The following is a 16659-nucleotide window of genomic DNA, read 5'->3' as shown; positions in this document are numbered from 1 at the left end:
TCCACTTGCACTGGCCACCTTGCTTTTCTGGAACACTCCATGCACCTGTCTGCCTTAGGGCTTTGTAGTGGGTGTTGAGGAAGTTATCCTCGATGTCCACAGGGCTCACTTCTTTTCTCCTTCAGGCCTTTGCTCAGACCTTCCCTTCCCAGTGAGGCCTGCACTGACTACCCTAATTAAAACGACATCCCTCAGTCTTTGTTTCCTTACCTTACTCTCCTTTTTCTTTTGTCCGCAGTATTTACCACCTTCTGGCACTCTATTTTTCAGTGTGCTTGGGTACTATGTTTATGGCTTATGGTCTGTTTCTCCTGAGTAATGTAGATGTTTACAGTTCCCCATGGAGGGGAACTGAGGTATGGGAGGTTGAGACAGGAAGGAGACTTCCTTTTCAGTATATACCCTTGTGTTCTCTGTACCATGTGCTTGTGTTAACTGGTAAAAATGTAATACAAATTTTTAGCTCTACCAACAGGATCTTAGAAGTGGTAGTGACAACCTGGACCCAACGCCTTCATCTTATGATGGTCCAGGGGCCAAGCAGTTAGGGAATTTGCCTGAGGTTACAAAGCAGGATTTAAATCCGTACCTCCTAACTCCAGAGCCCTAGCTCTTAAGCATCATGTCATAGAACCTCTTGATTTGGGATTCTAATCAGCGAACTTAAATGTAGTGTGATAAATGCTAAGCTGAGGGGTTCCAAAGGTGAAGGTTTGCCTCTGTCTGACATTTCCCATTACGATGAACTCCAACAGATGGTCTCAGTTTTTTGGATGTATGAGATTTCGGCTGCAATGTGCATGGCTTGAAATAAATGGGAATACTGGGTTTCTGGGCTTGGGGATCCTTTTATGAGCACTTTATAGTCAAAATAAAGTACTAATCTCAGTCCCTGGGTAGTTGGAAGCATAATGTTCCCAAATCCTGCACTCCCAGATAATTTGTCTTCTGAAGCGGTCAAGAGGTCTGGAGGATCTGCCGGGTGTTTAGGGGTTAGGGAGGGATGGGAGGGCACTTGGCCTTGTCACAGAGTAATGGGAGTATTCCCGGGAGTTATTAAAGGCTGGCTGCTGAGCTTCTTGAACAGCCTTGGCTGGTGGGAGGCCTTCTGACCCTGGGTCAGGTGGCGGACCCGTTGCCACTGCTGTAGCCAGTAAAGCATCTCCACCTTGTCATGCTTCATCTTGTCCAGGTATCGCCGCCCCTTGAAGGTCACTGGTTCCCCAAAGATTAATTCAATCTCCTCCAGGAGGGAAGCCAAAGGAGCCTGCACTAGATTGATCTTCCTGTGTAGACGGTTACGGAACTGATTCTCCTCCAGGAAGCGACTCAGGCCCATGTCAGTCTTCTGGAAGAAGCGGTTGGGGTCAGAGGCTTGTTGCTCAAATGATTCTAGTCTCCCCAGCAACATCTCCCGCAGCTGAATGGGCTTCAGGGCTTGCTCCCAGGCACTCACCAATGAAGGCAGCTGCCTCAAACGGGCGTTGGAGCTGTACTTGATGGCCAAGTCCAGCCGGTCTTTGTTGGGGACCTCAAGCACGGACCACAGGCGCTCCAGACGCTTCTGTAGGCTCAGGATTTTGTAGGGTTCTCCCAGGAGGCTGATCCTCTTATTTCCCAGGCTGTGCCCTAGCACTGTGTTCCAATCCCACTCTCCTGGAACAAAGTCTGGCTCTTCATCTTCCAGTAAGGGAGGTGGGTACTGAATCTTTAGGGACTCTCTGACAGGGGCTATGGTCTCCACAGGAACCTCCTCTTCATACATTTGGAAGATGACATGGAGGAAATCTGTCTCCTGGCTGGTGAGGTACTTGAAGTAGTCATCCACAGACAAGGTGGTTTTCCACCAGTTCATCCATGAGATTTTGTTGGACCACTTCTCCCAGCCTTTGCTTGCCTGGAGTGATGTGAGGGAGGCTGCCTTATCATAGGACTGTAAAATGTTTGCTCCCTGGGAATAAAGCCCAGCTAACTTGGGATTGATGATGCGATACTGTTTTTCTTGACGTAGAAAGGCTGAGGACAGGAAGGCTGACCAGTCTTTATTGGCTGCAGGCTCAACCAGGGGTCCCTGGTCAAAAGAGAAGTGGTCAAGAGAGACACGGCTCATCAACTCCTTGTAGACCTCTCTGATGTTATTGCCAACAAAGCAATCAATATCCATTTCCTCGATAAGTTTGGGTTCTAGTTCACCAGCCAGGTGGTTGTATAGGACTCCGGCCCCGTCAACGTGGAAGGAGTCCAGAAAGTTTCTCTCAGAGATCTGCACAGCAGCTGCCTGGACCACAGCCTGATTTCTTAGCTTCAAAGTAACAGTCACTGGCTGTGGTTGAAGTGGAAAGGATTTGGGGCACCGGAGGCCCCACTGCCCAGTGGCTTCTTCCTCTTCGAGGCTCTTCAACATTCTCTGCAGTTCCTGCATGCGATGTGCTGCAGCTGGGCGGCGGGTCAGGGCCCCCAGGAGTGGGGGCAGGCCTGAGTCCAGTGGTGAGTAGTGAGTCCTCTCCAATTTCATGTTCTTTATCATCTGCTTCAGGTCCTCAGCCACTGTGTCCCCTGCCAGCTCTGTTTTGCTTTCTGGAACCAGGACCAGTGGGGTTAAGGGGCAAGGGGGGAGTGGAGGAAGGCCCAACTCATCTGCTAGCTTCCAGCCCTCACGCAGAGAGGGCATGGAATGGCCCCTCCGGAGCTGCGAGTAGAGGGGCAAGTGGGGCGAGGTGGAGGGAGCCCTGCTGGTGGGAGTCACAGAGTACTGGGGCAGTGACACAATCTGTGCAGAACTGAAGTTACTCTCTCTCTTCTTCTGCATAGAGGACAGCCATTGGAGAGGCTTTTTCCTCTGCAGCTGGGGGATGGACTTCAGTTCCTTCACTGGATCCAGTTCAGGCTCACTGAGAAACTCCCGCGGGCGGCTGAGTTGGATGAGGTAGTTTAGGTTGAGGTTGCTGCTTGGTACTTGGGCAAAGCTGGTGCTATGAAGCCATGGGATAGGGTAAAGCTTGAAAGCCCCAGTAGGGCCTACCGGGCGCAGCTTATGCATGCCACCGTGGGCTTGTTCTACTTTCAGCAGGGTGAGGAAGTCGGCGAGCAGGCAACGGTAGACCTCAGGGCTGGTGAGAAAGATTGTGCAGTCCCTGGCGAGGCTGGCGGTCAAACGGGTGAGTGTGGCTGATTCAGTGAAGACACCTCTGCGGGTCGACATGGTCTTCAGCAGGTGCAGGTAGCGTAAGAATAGCTGCTCGCTGCTGAGCAGGACGTAGGCCAGGAGCCGCTTCCGCAGTCTCTGGTTGTTCAAGTGGCTCAGACTAGGTTCAGTGGGAGGCTCCTGCCAGCTGCACTTTAGCTCGTCCAGGATGACCTCAGTGAAACGGAGTCGGCTTTCGGTAGGCACGCGCACCGACAGCCCACTGCGGGCCAGCCGCTTGGTCACTTGGCTGCACAGCGACGCCACCGTCAGCCGGGAGACCGGCAAGGGCAACAGCATCGGCACCTCCGGCGGGAGGCGCTTCTGAGATTCTGGGCGCGTCGCCTTGCGGGGGAAGAGCGACAGCGGGCCCAGCAACCGGTGATAAAACCGCTGAAGCTCGGGCTCCCCTTTATAGGGCTCCATTTTTGCCCTGGAGGCGCGGGAGGTCTGGGCAAAAGAGGCCAAGCGCTTACTAAGGCAACCAGCGGCCGAAGGGCCCGAGCGCGCCTGCGCAGCCAGTACCGTCCACCGCGTGACGTCGGAGGGCGGGCCTGACGCGCGCGCGCACCAGGAGGCGGGGCAAAGTGCGGCTTCCGAAGCTCCGCCTCCCCGCGACGCGGTTAGGGGTTTGCACCTCTGCGCCGGAGCAGTTCAGGTCCAACGGGTGGTGGCTGGGTCCGGGATGGCTTCGGACTCCGGGGACCGCGGGACCGCCTGCACGGTGAGGGTCGAGGCCTCGTGTGGGAGCCTCTCTGGGCAGAGAGCCTCGGCCCCTGGGGTGATTGTTAACGCAGAAGAAGGGGAAGGAGTAGGCACCTGGGGCGGGGCCTGGGGCCTCCGCGGGAAACGGGTGCGAGACTAGCAGGGAGCTTGGCGTTAACGTTGGGGGTTTGGTCTTGGACCGATCACGACTGATAATGAGGGCGCTTGAGAAGGGGTCACGTGAGAGCGTTTCCCCAGGCCTTAGGGGTGGTCGTAGGGGAGGTAGCGAAACAGAGTCACGCAAGAGGGGTCCCCGACTCTCATCAGCCAGTCCCTACCGCCCTTGCAGCTGGAGTTCACAGTGCAGATGACCTGTCAGAGCTGCGTGGACGCGGTGCGCACGTCCCTGCAAGGGGTGGCAGGTAAGAGCCAGAAAAACTTGTGCGGACAGTCTGGAGGCCTCTAGAAGGAGCCGGCAAATCTCTTAGACCAACAACACTACTCCCATTTACACATGTAGAAATTGAAACCCAGAGATGGGAAGGAATGTCCTCAGAGTCACATAGAGACCCAGAGGCAGAGCCTAGAGTACGATCTCAAGCCTGCCCTGCCAGAGCCCTCTACAGGTTCTGACACACTGGTGTCTTAATCTCAGGTGCCCAGGGAATGAGGAGCTAGGCTGAGTATAGATAGCCCCACCTACAGAGGGTGTTCCCTGGATAGCAGGCAGCTCTTGCTTGCGAAACTGCCTAATCTTGACAAAACAAACAGCAGCCCTGGCCCTGTTCCATCCTAGGCAGCTCCCAATTCTTATAAGCCAGCTAACTGGTCTGGAGGTGACCTTGCACAATCAGAAATATCTGAGAAGGCAGAGCCACTAGCACGGCACTGGGAACTGCCTGCCTTTGATTCTGTTAAATGTTCGTCCAGTCATTCAGCATGTATGGACCAGACCCTGGGGGCTTTTTAGGGAGAAGTGTTCACACATGTTTCAGATACAGTCCCTGCCCTCAGGTAAGGATGAGCATGCAAGCATTGCTCATGGAAGAGCAGTTCTGGGAAGAGAGAAGATGGGTTCTAAGCTGGGCCAGTGGTGGCACTTGGCCGGTACACGGCAGCAGTAGTGGATAAGGGTATGTGCCCTAGAGTCAGACTGTTTGCCTTCAAATCCCTTCTTTGCCACTTAGCGGCACTTAGACTTCATGCATGGTTACTACTTTTGCCTGTTTCTTCAGTGTTTTAATGGGCATGATAATAGAAGCTACTCCGGAGGATTGTCACGAAGAGTAAGTTGGTTAATACGTGTAAAGCACTTTAGAAAAATCTTTGGCATGCAGTGAGAGCCCACGAAATCTTAGAAATTATGAGAGGAAGGGCTTACAGGTGGCAATCTGATTGGGCAGAAGCATTTGGGGACAGATACTGAAGCAGAGCGACAGAGAGAGAGAGAGAAATTTGCCCTTTCCAGGAGGCCTGGGGCTTGGGGAAGAGGGTTCTGCTCCTCTAGGAATAAGTGTGAGGAGCTAGCTCCCAGCCCAAGGCCCACTTCCTTGAACCCTTATCACACACCCTAGAGTTCCCTGTGGCCTTACGTTTTCTTTCTTACTGGGCTTTGAGCTAAGCAAGGGCTGGCCTGGGCACACACTGCACCAGCCGCACTGAATCTTGCTCAGCTGGGGAGCCAGCCTTCTTGGTTCAGGTGCAGTTCAAGAGTTCAGGAAGTGCATAATTATGGGGAGCTGCCCCACTGGGCTCTCCCACTTGAACAGAGAATCAGACTCCAGGACAGTAACCCACCTGCGTGGAAGTCAGTCCATCAGAAAGTCTTGTCTGCTCTGTATATAAAATATATTCAGAATTCAGCCTCTCTTTTCCCATACTTTGGCCTTCACACGAATCCAAGCCACCTTACTTCTCCCTGACCCACACAAGAACCTCATCTTTGGGCTTCCTGTTGCCTCTGTTGCCCGCTCCAATAGCTTTTCCATACAGAAGCTAAAGTGATTTTTAAAATTATACCTTAGATAATATCACTGCCCTGCTCATTTAGGCCTTTAATAATCCTCTGAGGTAGGTAGTAGTATTATCTCCTTTTGCAGATGAAGCAACTGACTAGAAAACTCAACAGAAAGGTTGAGTAACTTGTCCAAGGCCACACAGCTAGTATGTGTCAGACTCAGGATTTCAACTCCAGAGTCCACACTCTCAACTGCTGTACACTGTGCCTTCTCCCAATGGCCTCCCACTGCATTAAAATTAAAATCCAGATTCTTTCCCGTTGGGCCTTGCTTGACTGGTCTCCACTTGCAGCTCCCTGTCCTGCTATTCTCTTTACTCCCAGCTTTAGCCACACTGGCCTTCTCTTCTTAGAACATGTCAGTGTCGCTCCTGTCCATGCTATTCCCTCTGTTGGAAGGCCCTTACCTGACTACATTCAGGCCTTTGCTTAGAGTCTGAGAGAGACCTTCCTTGACCAGCCTCAGTGGTTCACCCCCCATTTGTTCCCTAACACCCATTTCCTGATCACATCTTTCACTATCTGCATCTCTCTTGCGTGTTTATTTGACATTTGTATCCCTGCGTTGGAACGCATGCTATTTCATGGGGCACAGATGTCGCCTGACTTGTTCCCTGCTCTGCTTCCACAGCCTGGAACACTGCCTGTGATAGATGCTTAGTGTCTGCTTGTTAAATGAGGCGAGCAAACAAAGTTTCTCGCACTGTGTGCTTCACTGGGCCCTGGGAGCCTCCGAAAATCAGCCTTGAGGGCTCAACCGTACCTTCTCTGGGGCGAGGGTACTGAGCATCAGCTTGGGGGTTGGACAGCCTGCCTTTTTTTTTTTAAGATTTTTTATTTATTTATTTGACAGAGACAGACACAGCTAGAGAGAGAGAACACAAGCAGGGGGAGTGGGAGAGGGAGAAGCAGGCTTCCTGCCGAGCAGGGAGCACAACACGGGGCTCGATCCCAGGACCCTGGGATCATGACCTGAGCCGAAAGCAGACGCTTAACGACTGAGCCACCCAGGCGCCCCTGGACAGTCTGCCTTCTAAGCTTTATGACCTCAAGCCAGTTGTGTCACCCTCTAGCCTCGTTTCCTCACCTGTCAGATGAGGACAGAATCATCATCCTGATGTGTGTAAGGCAGAGCACAGCTCTTGGCATCCCCTGGAGGCTCAGACCACAAGAGTTCCCCCGTCATCCTCCCTGTACCTCCTTTGCAGCCATGGACGTCCAGAGGCATCTCTAGGTGGACCCAGAGCTCCCGACGCTCCACAGGCTGCCTGCTGGCGCAGGATAAAATTTTGTGTGAAGTGAAGGCCAGTTTGGTAACCTGGGTGGTTTCTTCTCACAGAATACCCTGTACTTGTGTGTGGGGGGCTGCGTGTGTTCCTCTGATGTCTTACAAATTCCGCCCTTCCCCCGACAGTGTCCCTGCCACCACCACAGGGGATCTGGAGAAACCAGCCTGTGAGAGCTTTTGTAGCCACACGCCAGATACTCCTCTCTCGGGTGCTACCTCTCCCTGATCGCCCAGTTTTGCCCCCTTTTGAGCTGGACAGAATCTGAACAGCTAGAGTACCTTGCCCGTACCCTGGGGGTTGTGACTTCTGTCTCTGCCTGATGGTTAATCCAGGCATAGCCTGGCTTCTCCAGCAGGCTGTGAGCTCCCTGAGGACAAGGACCAGTGCTTTTCCTGACCCTGGCCTCCTCCACGCCCAGCACACATTTGTTGAGAGAATACGGAAGAGGGAAACCAAAGAGGAAGGGGACACCAACAATCATTGTAGCCTTCGGTTCACAGAGCACCATCTCAACAGCGTTAATCGGCTTATTTAACCTTTGTCTTCTGGACTGCCCAGGGCTCCCCTGGGCTTTACCCTGCAGAGCAACAAACACTAAGATCAAAGAGAGAATGGTGTAAGCCCTGCAGGTGAGAGCAGCATTATTGTTCTCAATCCATCGCCTGTGCACTGGCTAAGGGTTGGAGAGTTCTCTTAAAAGGCTTGGGAGCCCTGAATATCTGAATGAAAGAGAAGCCCCTTCTCTTCCTTCTCTGAGTTGGGTCGGTGGCCCCCAAAGCTGAGCGTGTGTCAGAATCATCCCATAGTCTGCACACAGGGTGATGTCGGGGATTTGGCAGGCAATTGAGACACACTAACTTTTGAACCTGACCCTTATGGACCACACAGAGCTCCCGCACTCACAGAGGATTATAATCAGTGCAGCGTGAGTTACTCAGGGGAAGAGGGAGCTGCTACAGGAGGACAGAGGAGGGGGTCCCAACCCAGCCTGGAGGGTGGGGGCTGCTGCTCAGGGTGAGCGGTGTCCGGGTCGGCGCCAGAGCTAGGCTGCCTGAGACGAATTCCCAGTTCCACAATTTACTACGCTGCCTTTGAGCAAGATTCTTAAATCTGTGCCTCAGTTTTCTCATCTATAATATAGGGATAATAGGACCCACCTCACAGGGTTACTTGAGTGTCTAACGAGCTAATATGGGTAAATTACAAAAAAGCCCCCAGTGCACTTGTGGTTGATGTGAGCTCTCACGATGATGGTGATTGATAGCTCACCTCTCTTTTTTGATGTGTATAACAGCTTTATTGACATATAATTCAAATATCATAAAATATTCCCATTTTAAGTGTACAGTTCAATGGTTTTTAATATGTTCAGAGTTGTATGGCCATCACCATTATCACTTGCATATTTCAGCCCCTCATGAAGGAATCGTGCCCTTTAGCCATCAGCCTCCTATTGCCCCACCCCCTAATCTACTCTCTATCTCTGTAGGTTTTCCCTGTTTGGGACGTTTCATCCATAATGGCATCACCTACCATTTGGGCTTTTGTGACTGGCGCTCACTTAACATCATATTTTCAAGGTGTTTCCCTGTGGTAGCATTATGAGCGATTCATTCCCTTTCATCTTTTTATGGCTGAGAAATAATGGATACACATTTTCTTTATCCATTCATCCATTGATGGGCATTTGGGTTATTTTCACCTTGTGGCTATCATGAGTAATGGACTATTTATTGATGGCCCGCTTTTATAAGAACATCTCAAAATAATTATCTCTGGGGCGCCTGGGTGGCTCAGTTGGTTGGGCGACTGCCTTCGGCTCAGGTCATGATCCTGGAGTCCCTGGATCGAGTCCCGCAGGGAGCCCGCTTCTGCCTCTGACCCTCCCCCCTCTCATGTGCTCTCTCTATCTCATTCTCTCTCTCAAATAAATAAATAAAATCTTTAAAAAAAAAAATAATAATCTGTTTCTTAAGTTATAAAGAACGCCTGGCACGTAATAAGGACAAACAACACTCCTGGGGGTAAGGAGGCCTTATCCCCACTTTATTTATAAAAATACAGACTCAGAGAGGATGAGGGCTTCACACAGCCGGAAGGCAGCTTCCGAGCTTACCTCCAGCCAGGGGAAGGTTGGTGAAGATGAGGATGGGGAATGACCTTCTGTTTCTTCCTTGCTCCCAGCGCCGGGGTGTCAGCCCTCTGCTGCCTTCTCCCCTCTCTCTCCTTCCAGGTGTCCAGAGTGTGGAAGTGCAGTTGGAGAACCAGATGGTCCTGGTGCAGACCACCCTGCCCAGCCAAGAGGTGCAGGCCCTTCTGGAAGGCACAGGGCGGCAGGCAGTGCTCAAGGGCATGGGCAGTGGCCTATTGCGTGAGTAGCCACTATGGCCCTGGCCTTGGCCTCTCTGGGAGGGAGGTGGCCTGGAGTTGGTACACATATAAACCATAGGATTTGGGGGTTTGGGGTTCGAGTGGCTTTGGGGAAGGCATGAAAGTTACGTGGAGCTCTCTCCCTGCCCTTCCTGAGCTGATGGAGGTGTGGGGCTAGCTGAGGTGGTAAGCCAGCCTGGGGATCTGATACCTTACAGAGAATCTGGGGGCAGCAGTTGCCATTCTGGAGGGCCCTGGTCCTGTGCAAGGGGTGGTGCGCTTCCTACAGCTGAGCCCTGAACGCTGCCTCATCGAAGGGACCATTGATGGCCTGGAGCCTGGGCTGCATGGACTCCATGTCCATCAGTTTGGGGACCTCACAGGGAACTGCAACAGGTGAGTTATCTGTAACCTCCCCCATGGCATCTTCATCCCCCCACTCGTGCATCCACAATGTGCTGGGGCTGTATTCAGCCACCTGCACACACTTTCACACCTGGTCCTCACAAGTACCGTGAGGCATATACACCCAGGCCCAGTCTACAGACGAGGAAACGGAGGCTCAGAGGGTTAAAGGACTTGTCAAAGGCCCCAGGGCACGTGAATGGTGGGGTGGGATTTGAACCCAAATCTGACCTTAGCATTCCTATTCGTAACCACCTTATTGCCTCTGAAGTGGAAGTGACTCCTAGACACAGAAGGGCAGGTCCCCATGCCATGGTGTTTGTCGTGCTGTGATGCACTTAGTTGCTTCCTCATCTGTGTCTCCCCTGAAAGCTTACTGAGGGCAGGACCCACATCTGATTCTTGGTGCCCTCACCCCAAAGCCTGGCACAGAGTGAGTCTGTTTGTTGAGTGAGTGAGTGAGTGAGTGAGCAAGTGAAATAAATGGAGTTAAAGTGAGAGGGTGGGTCAGCTGGCCTGGGAGCCACTGTCTTGCTGCCCACCTGCTCCCTTTTCTTCTCAGCTGTGGGGACCACTTTAACCCTGATGGAGCATCTCACGGGGGCCCTCAGGACTCTGACCGGGTAAGTGTCCATCTGGGTGAGACTTAGGCTATGAGAGGGCCTGAAGCCTCAGGCAAGGCAGGCCGCTCCCAGGGCCTTAGCATGTGATTCCTTTTTGGTGGGGTCCCCTTGCTTTATTTTGTTCCATTTAGAAATATCAACCCTTTCTGTGGTCAAGGCCTACCCCCCAGGAGCTCACAGTCCTGTGAGGGAGACCCCTGAGAACCCCGTGGTTGCAGGGCAGAGAGGTGATCCTTCCTTGCAGGAGCCTGTAGGAGGCCTTGGGAGCCCAGAGTAAAGCACCGATCCAGTCTGAGCCCCAGGACATGGGCAGTGGGAGGAAGCTTCCTGGAGAAGCTGAAGGTGTGGAAGTTGAAGATCTTACCTGAACTAAAAAGGCCATTCCTGATGGTGCAACTCCCGGCCTGGAGTTTCACTTTTCACCAGTTTCCCATCGGCAGTGAGTTGCATGCTGCCTTGGTTTTTGCTTATCTGTGTACGGCTTGTTCTGTTAGTTAACGTCGCATTCTGCTGTAAGTTAACTCAGTTTTTTCCTGAGGTAAATTTGGTTATTTTTAATGTCTTAGTTCAGCATAGAATGTTCCAAACATTCCAAAGTACAGAAACTTGTCCCAAGCTCCTGTGTCCTGTGTCCCCATCACCCACTTTCAACAGTGACCAACTCTTGGTCGGTCCTGTTTCATCTACACCTCCAGCCTTTCTCCATCATTATTTTGAAGTAAATCAAGACATCATTTCATGTAATTAAGGTAGACTTCTTTTTTAACGAGAGAGACGGGAAAACCAGTTCTTGTAGCCATAGGAGTAGGCTCATTGTAAAAACAGTCAGTGGTGGTCAAATAAATGTTAGTAGAGTCCTGCTGGATTCTGGCCTGCAAGGTCTGGGGACTATGGAAGGCCTGCTTTTTCTTCTTCCTCTTCTTCTTCTTCTTCTTTTTTTTTTTTACGATTTATTTATTTGAGAGAGAGAAAGAGCGAGCACACATGTTGGGGAGGGGCAGAGGGAGGGAGAGAAACTCAAGCAGACACCCCGGTGAGCGCCCAGCCCGTTGTGGGGCTCGATCTCATGACCCTGAGATCATGACCCGAGCTGAAAGCAAGAGTCCGATGCTTAATGGACCGAGCTACCCAGGTGCCCCTATGGTGCATGTGTCTCTCTTCACATACCTGATTTTTTGGACGGTTCTGTGACATTTCAAAGGGTTAGAAGTTTGACTCCTTTCCCCTTCTGCCCTGGCAAGTTGGAGAAGCCAAACAAGTTTTTGTTGGGTCCACTTTGTGGTGCCGTGGTTGTGCTCAGTGTAGCCACGGTTTATTGCTATACGTCAAATTACTCCAAACTTGGGGGTTTAAAACAAACAAACATTCATCATCTCAGTTTCTCTGGAGCAGGACCCTGGGTGCAGCTTTGCTTGGGGCCTCTGGCTTAGGGTGACTTGTAATCAAGGCGTTGGCTGGGGCTGCCGTCATCTGAAGGCTCGGGTTGCTGTTGGCAGGCCTCAGGTCCTCCCTGGCTTTTGGCCAGAGACATCAGTCCTTTGCCACGTGGGCCTTTTCCTAGGGCGGCTCACGACACAGCAGCTGGGCTTCCCTCAGAGCAAGTGCGTGAGAGAGGGCATCCAAGATTGAGCCAAGCCGTTCTCTTTTTGTAACCGAATCTAGCAAGTGACCCTAGGTCCAGCCCACACTCAGTGGAGGCACACGAGGATGTAAATACAAGGGAAGGTGCATCGTAGAGGCTGTCGTCCTCATCGAGCCTTGAAAGGTGCTACACAGAAATTAGGCAGGTGAAGAACAGAGAGTGCGAACGTCAGGCACAGCGGGGAAAACTCCATAGGCAGCGCCCTCGAACCAGCAAGGGGCATTTGGGAACTGGGAGCACTGCGTCTCTTGTGGAGTCGAGATGAGAGGGGTGAGAGACTGCCTTGCCACCTGTGCCTTGGCCTGCTGGGGCCCGGGCCCCTCTCAGGGCAGGGAAGCAGAAGGGGCTGGAACCAGCTGCCCTACCGTCCCCAAGTCCTTGGCAGAGGTGGAGGAAGACTCGAGTAACATCTGGACTGCCGAGGCCACCATGATGCCTGATGAGTTCCTCTGGGATTTCTGCATCTGCTGTTGCCCAGCAGGAAGTGAAGTCAGCGTGGGCATTTACCCCAGAGCCTGGTTGTCCCTTTGCACATCTCCTAACTGATCTCCAAGGTGCCTTCTCTTCTCTCGCCTCCCCGCAGTCCTTCCTCTTCATGCACTGTGCTAGAGGGGTTGCTCCAAAGCACAGTAACCATGGCATGCCCCTGTCCACAGCTGTTTTTGGCTCCCCAGTGCCTGAGGGTATATAGGCCCAGCCCAGCTGCTTGGTGTGACATTCAAGGCCCTGTGGCCCAGTTCTTCCTGGCCAAGTGCAGGGGAGGGACAGGACCCTGCTGCTGGGTCATGCCTTTGAGCCACACTGCCAGGCAGCTCGCTCCTTCAGCCCAGTCCTGAAGATGTTCCTCAGGGCTCGGTATCACCTCCCTTTCCTTGATCTTTCTACCGGAAAGGCTACCAGTGCAGGGTAACACAGAGGTCCAGGTGTCAGCACAGATGTCTTTCTGGAAAACGGAATGAAGCAGAGGCGGTGCATCTTGCTGCTTGTCAGCCCCGCCACGCAGTGACATACTTTGACCGTGCATCACAGCAAGGCCCGGCCTGAAGTGTCCGGTTGGCGACGGCTTATTGGCACAGATACGGGGCTCTGACCTGCCAGTAGGGTCTGGTCAGCAGAAAACCTACTCCCCGCCGTACTCAGTCTGTGTTTCATACTCACTGGTCTGTTCGGTGTCTGTCTCCCCACCATGCTTTGAGCTCCTTGAGGGTGGGAACGGCACGCATACCCCACCCCCATGCCGGCGGCGTATGTCTGACGTAGGTGCTCGGTAGATGTGTTAGGACATTTTGTATTACCTTAAAAGGGAGAAGGTAGGCAGAGCCAGCTTCAGGGGTGGGGGGGATCAGGCCCCCTGCTCCTTGTGTTTCTTCTCTCTGTTCCTGGAGGCTGGGAGTCAGGGAACGATGCTGGCTGCTTTCTGTGGTCAGGAAGCCAAGCCTGGCCAGCTTATGCCCGGGGGAATTATAGACTGCCAAGGGCTTAGAGTCAACAAGAGCCTGGAGAACTGGGCTCTCAAAGCAGCAGCGACCTCTTCTGAGGCTGAGATGCAGCGAGGGCAGTAGCCTGGCAGGAGACAACAGTGTGGTCCAGTGGGCATGACTTCCTAGGAAGGGAGTCGCTGTCCAGGATTTCAGTTCCCTGGAGGGAGCATCCAGTTGCCTTCCTGGTGTCCTAGGTCATCCCTTTATCCTATCAGACTGTACCCAGAGGAGGACACTGGTACTTTTGGGAACGGGAATTGGATCCTGGGAAGCCAGAAGCTAGCAGCTGTGCCCATGCGCCCCTCTTTTCTCCCCTGGGTGTCATTGCAGCACCGTGGAGACTTGGGGAACGTCCACGCTGATGCCGATGGCCGCGCCAGCTTCAGGATAGAGGATGAGCAGCTGAAGGTATGGTGGAAAAGAAGGTGGGGACCTCTTCTAACAGGTCGGCTGTCTGAGGCTGTTATGTGCCCTCAAAGGTATGGGATGTGATCGGCCGAAGCCTGGTCATCGACGAGGGAGAAGACGACCTGGGCCGGGGTGGCCATCCCTTATCCAAGGTCACGGGGAACTCAGGAGAGAGGTGAGTGATGCCACCCCCAGCAGGAGGCTGCGCTTGGCCAGCAATGCGTGGCCAACCCCGGCGGAGCCCGGACCAGTGCCCAGGGCCCACTCCTGCCCACCCGTTCTTCCTCAGGTTGGCTTGTGGCATTATTGCACGCTCTGCTGGCCTCTTCCAGAACCCCAAGCAGATCTGCTCCTGCGATGGCCTCACCATCTGGGAGGAGCGAGGCCGGCCTATCGCTGGTGAGGGACGAAAGGAGCCGGCCAAGCCCCCTGCCCACCTCTGAGCACGGCCTCAGCCTTGGGTTTATGACTGTTCCCCCAGCTGAGCACCATCCGCTTCCAGAGAGAAGGGAGGCCCTGCTTGCCCGGCCCCAGGAGAACTCGGGTACAGGGGGTGAAGGGTCGCTGCAATGTTCCCTTGGCAAATTAAAGTTTTATTTTCATATAGAACTTTGGGTTTTGTCCGTGTCCCAGTGTCCCTTTGTGGGCTTGCTGAACACAGTCCTTGTGCCTCTCTCCTCCCTTTGAGGACCACCTGTTGGCTTTGGAGCCAAACAAGACTGGACTCAAATCTACACACACCCTCCTTGGCAGCATCCTCCTTGTCGGGGTCATAGTGCAGGACCACAGCCGTCATGTTTCTGTCAAAGCACATCCTGCTTTAGTTTCTCCCTGTGGTTGGACATGTAATGTGGGAATTGGGGAGCTGCAGGTGGCCCTCTGCCTTGTCAACTGAGTATCAGAAAAAGCCTGTCTGCTGAGGAGAGGGATGAGGCAGATGCACAGGGAGAACCTACAAGTTGTTGGATAATGTCCGACGCCCCCGAGTGCCCGCTCTGGGCCTTTCCTGAGGCCAGCTGCTTCCTGACCTGGGGGTCAGGAGATGCTCCTGGATTTTCCCCATGCATCCCCTCCTCCTGCTTTTTAAATTAATTTGGCTTGAGTTGATTTTTTTAATTCACAAGTAAAAGACTTTTTTTTTTTTTTTAAGATTTTATTTACTTATTTATTTGAGAGAGAGAGAAACAGCATGAGAGGGGAGAGGATCAGAGGGAGAAGCAGGCTCCCCGTTGAGCCGGGAGCCCGATGCGGGACTAGATCCCAGGACTCTGAGCCAAAAGCAGTCGCTTAACCAACTGAGCCACCCAGGTGCCCATAAGGAAAAGACTCTTTTTTTTTTTTTTTTAAAGATTTTATTTATTTATTTGAGACAGAGAATGAGAGACAGAGAGCATGAGAGGGAGGAGGGTCAGAGGGAGAAGCAGACTCCCTGCCGAGCAGGGAGCCCGATGCGGGACTCGATCCCGGGACTCCAGGATCATGACCTGAGCCACTCAGGTGCCCATAAGTAAAAGACTCTTAATTAACCTAATAAGCAAAGTGCTTGGTGCAGACCCAGCATGCGGGAAGTTAAGGGAACAGTAGCTGTGCTTCTGAGGCCAAATGGGGCCCCTGGAGGCTGCCCCAGCCAAGCCCCTGTCTCACAGGGATGGCCAGTATCCAAGCTAATGTGCGGGGCCAGGGATTCTGGGCCTCCCCACTTGTCGTTTTGCCCCCCCCGCCACCTCCCACTTGACTTTGTCAAGCTTGCTCATCCATGACAAAACTGTTTTTATAACACAGTGGGCTGTCAAAATACAAACTTTGCCCCTCACTGTGTCTGCTTGGAACTAGGCAGGTGATTTTCCAGATAGCCGGCCTTGCTAATATGTGCCTGGCTCTGCTCCCATTCCCTAGGCTTGCCTGTTTCTCCCTCAGGGCTGCTGGCTCTGCATCCAGCCCTAGCCCTTGGACCCTGCTCTTTCCTGCCAGCCTATGCTGGTTGCTTTCCAGCTCCCTTGATTCCTGGGAACCAAACCCCTTTTAAGCCTGGGGCCCAGGCTGTCTTTCCCCGCCCCAGATCATTGCAGGAGCTCCTCTTGGACTCTGCCCACAGCCACCCCCTGACCTCCTCTCACCTTTGTTCGGGAATGACAGCTGGTTTAACCCTCTTATGGCCAAACCTCTTATCAAACCCTACCACTCTATTACTGCTCTTAAAGAATCAACATCCCCATTAGCTTTTCTCTCTTTTAAACTCTTAAACATGTAGGTTTTCTTTTTTTTCTTTTTCTTTTTTTTTTAAAGATTCTATTTATTTATTTGACAGAGAGAGACACAGCGAGAGAGGGAACACAAGCAGGGGGAGTGGGAGAGGGAGAAGCAGGCTCCCGCAGAGCAGGGAGCCCGATGTGGGACTCAATCCCAGGACCCTGGGATCATGACCTGAGCCGAAGGCAGTCACTCAACCGACTGAGCCACCCAGGCACCCGGTTTTCTTTTTTTTAAAGACTGTATTTTATTTATTTTTTAAAGATTTTATTTATTTATTTGAGA

The 16659-nt window shown here is 52.7% G+C and overlaps 2 protein-coding genes across 2 annotated transcripts; one reads left to right on the top strand and one right to left on the bottom strand.

Moving 5' to 3' along the window:
• Positions 1–837: 837 nt before the first annotated feature.
• On the bottom strand, positions 838–3611 carry CCDC87 (coiled-coil domain containing 87). The gene has a single exon (XM_045870167.3). It carries the CDS (start codon positions 3608–3610, stop codon positions 1025–1027), a length of 2586 nt encoding a protein of 861 aa, XP_045726123.1. The 5' UTR covers position 3611; the 3' UTR covers positions 838–1024.
• A 158-nt stretch (positions 3612–3769) lies between these two features.
• Positions 3770–14733, top strand: CCS (copper chaperone for superoxide dismutase). Its single transcript, XM_045870189.3, has 8 exons — positions 3770–3908; positions 4239–4311; positions 9429–9566; positions 9784–9961; positions 10533–10593; positions 14047–14124; positions 14196–14299; positions 14414–14733. The coding sequence occupies exons 1-8, from the start codon at positions 3870–3872 to the stop codon at positions 14565–14567; spliced, it is 825 nt and encodes a 274-aa protein (XP_045726145.1). The 5' UTR covers positions 3770–3869; the 3' UTR covers positions 14568–14733.
• Positions 14734–16659: the final 1926 nt, after the last annotated feature.

The sequence above is a fragment of the Mirounga angustirostris genome, unplaced genomic scaffold, assembly GCF_029215605.1.
Source record: "Mirounga angustirostris isolate CCGP_5_RB_7025 unplaced genomic scaffold, mMirAng1.0.hap1 SCAF_13, whole genome shotgun sequence".
NCBI classification, from domain to species: Eukaryota; Metazoa; Chordata; class Mammalia; order Carnivora; family Phocidae; genus Mirounga; species Mirounga angustirostris.
This window is presented reverse-complemented; position numbering and strand designations above follow the sequence as displayed.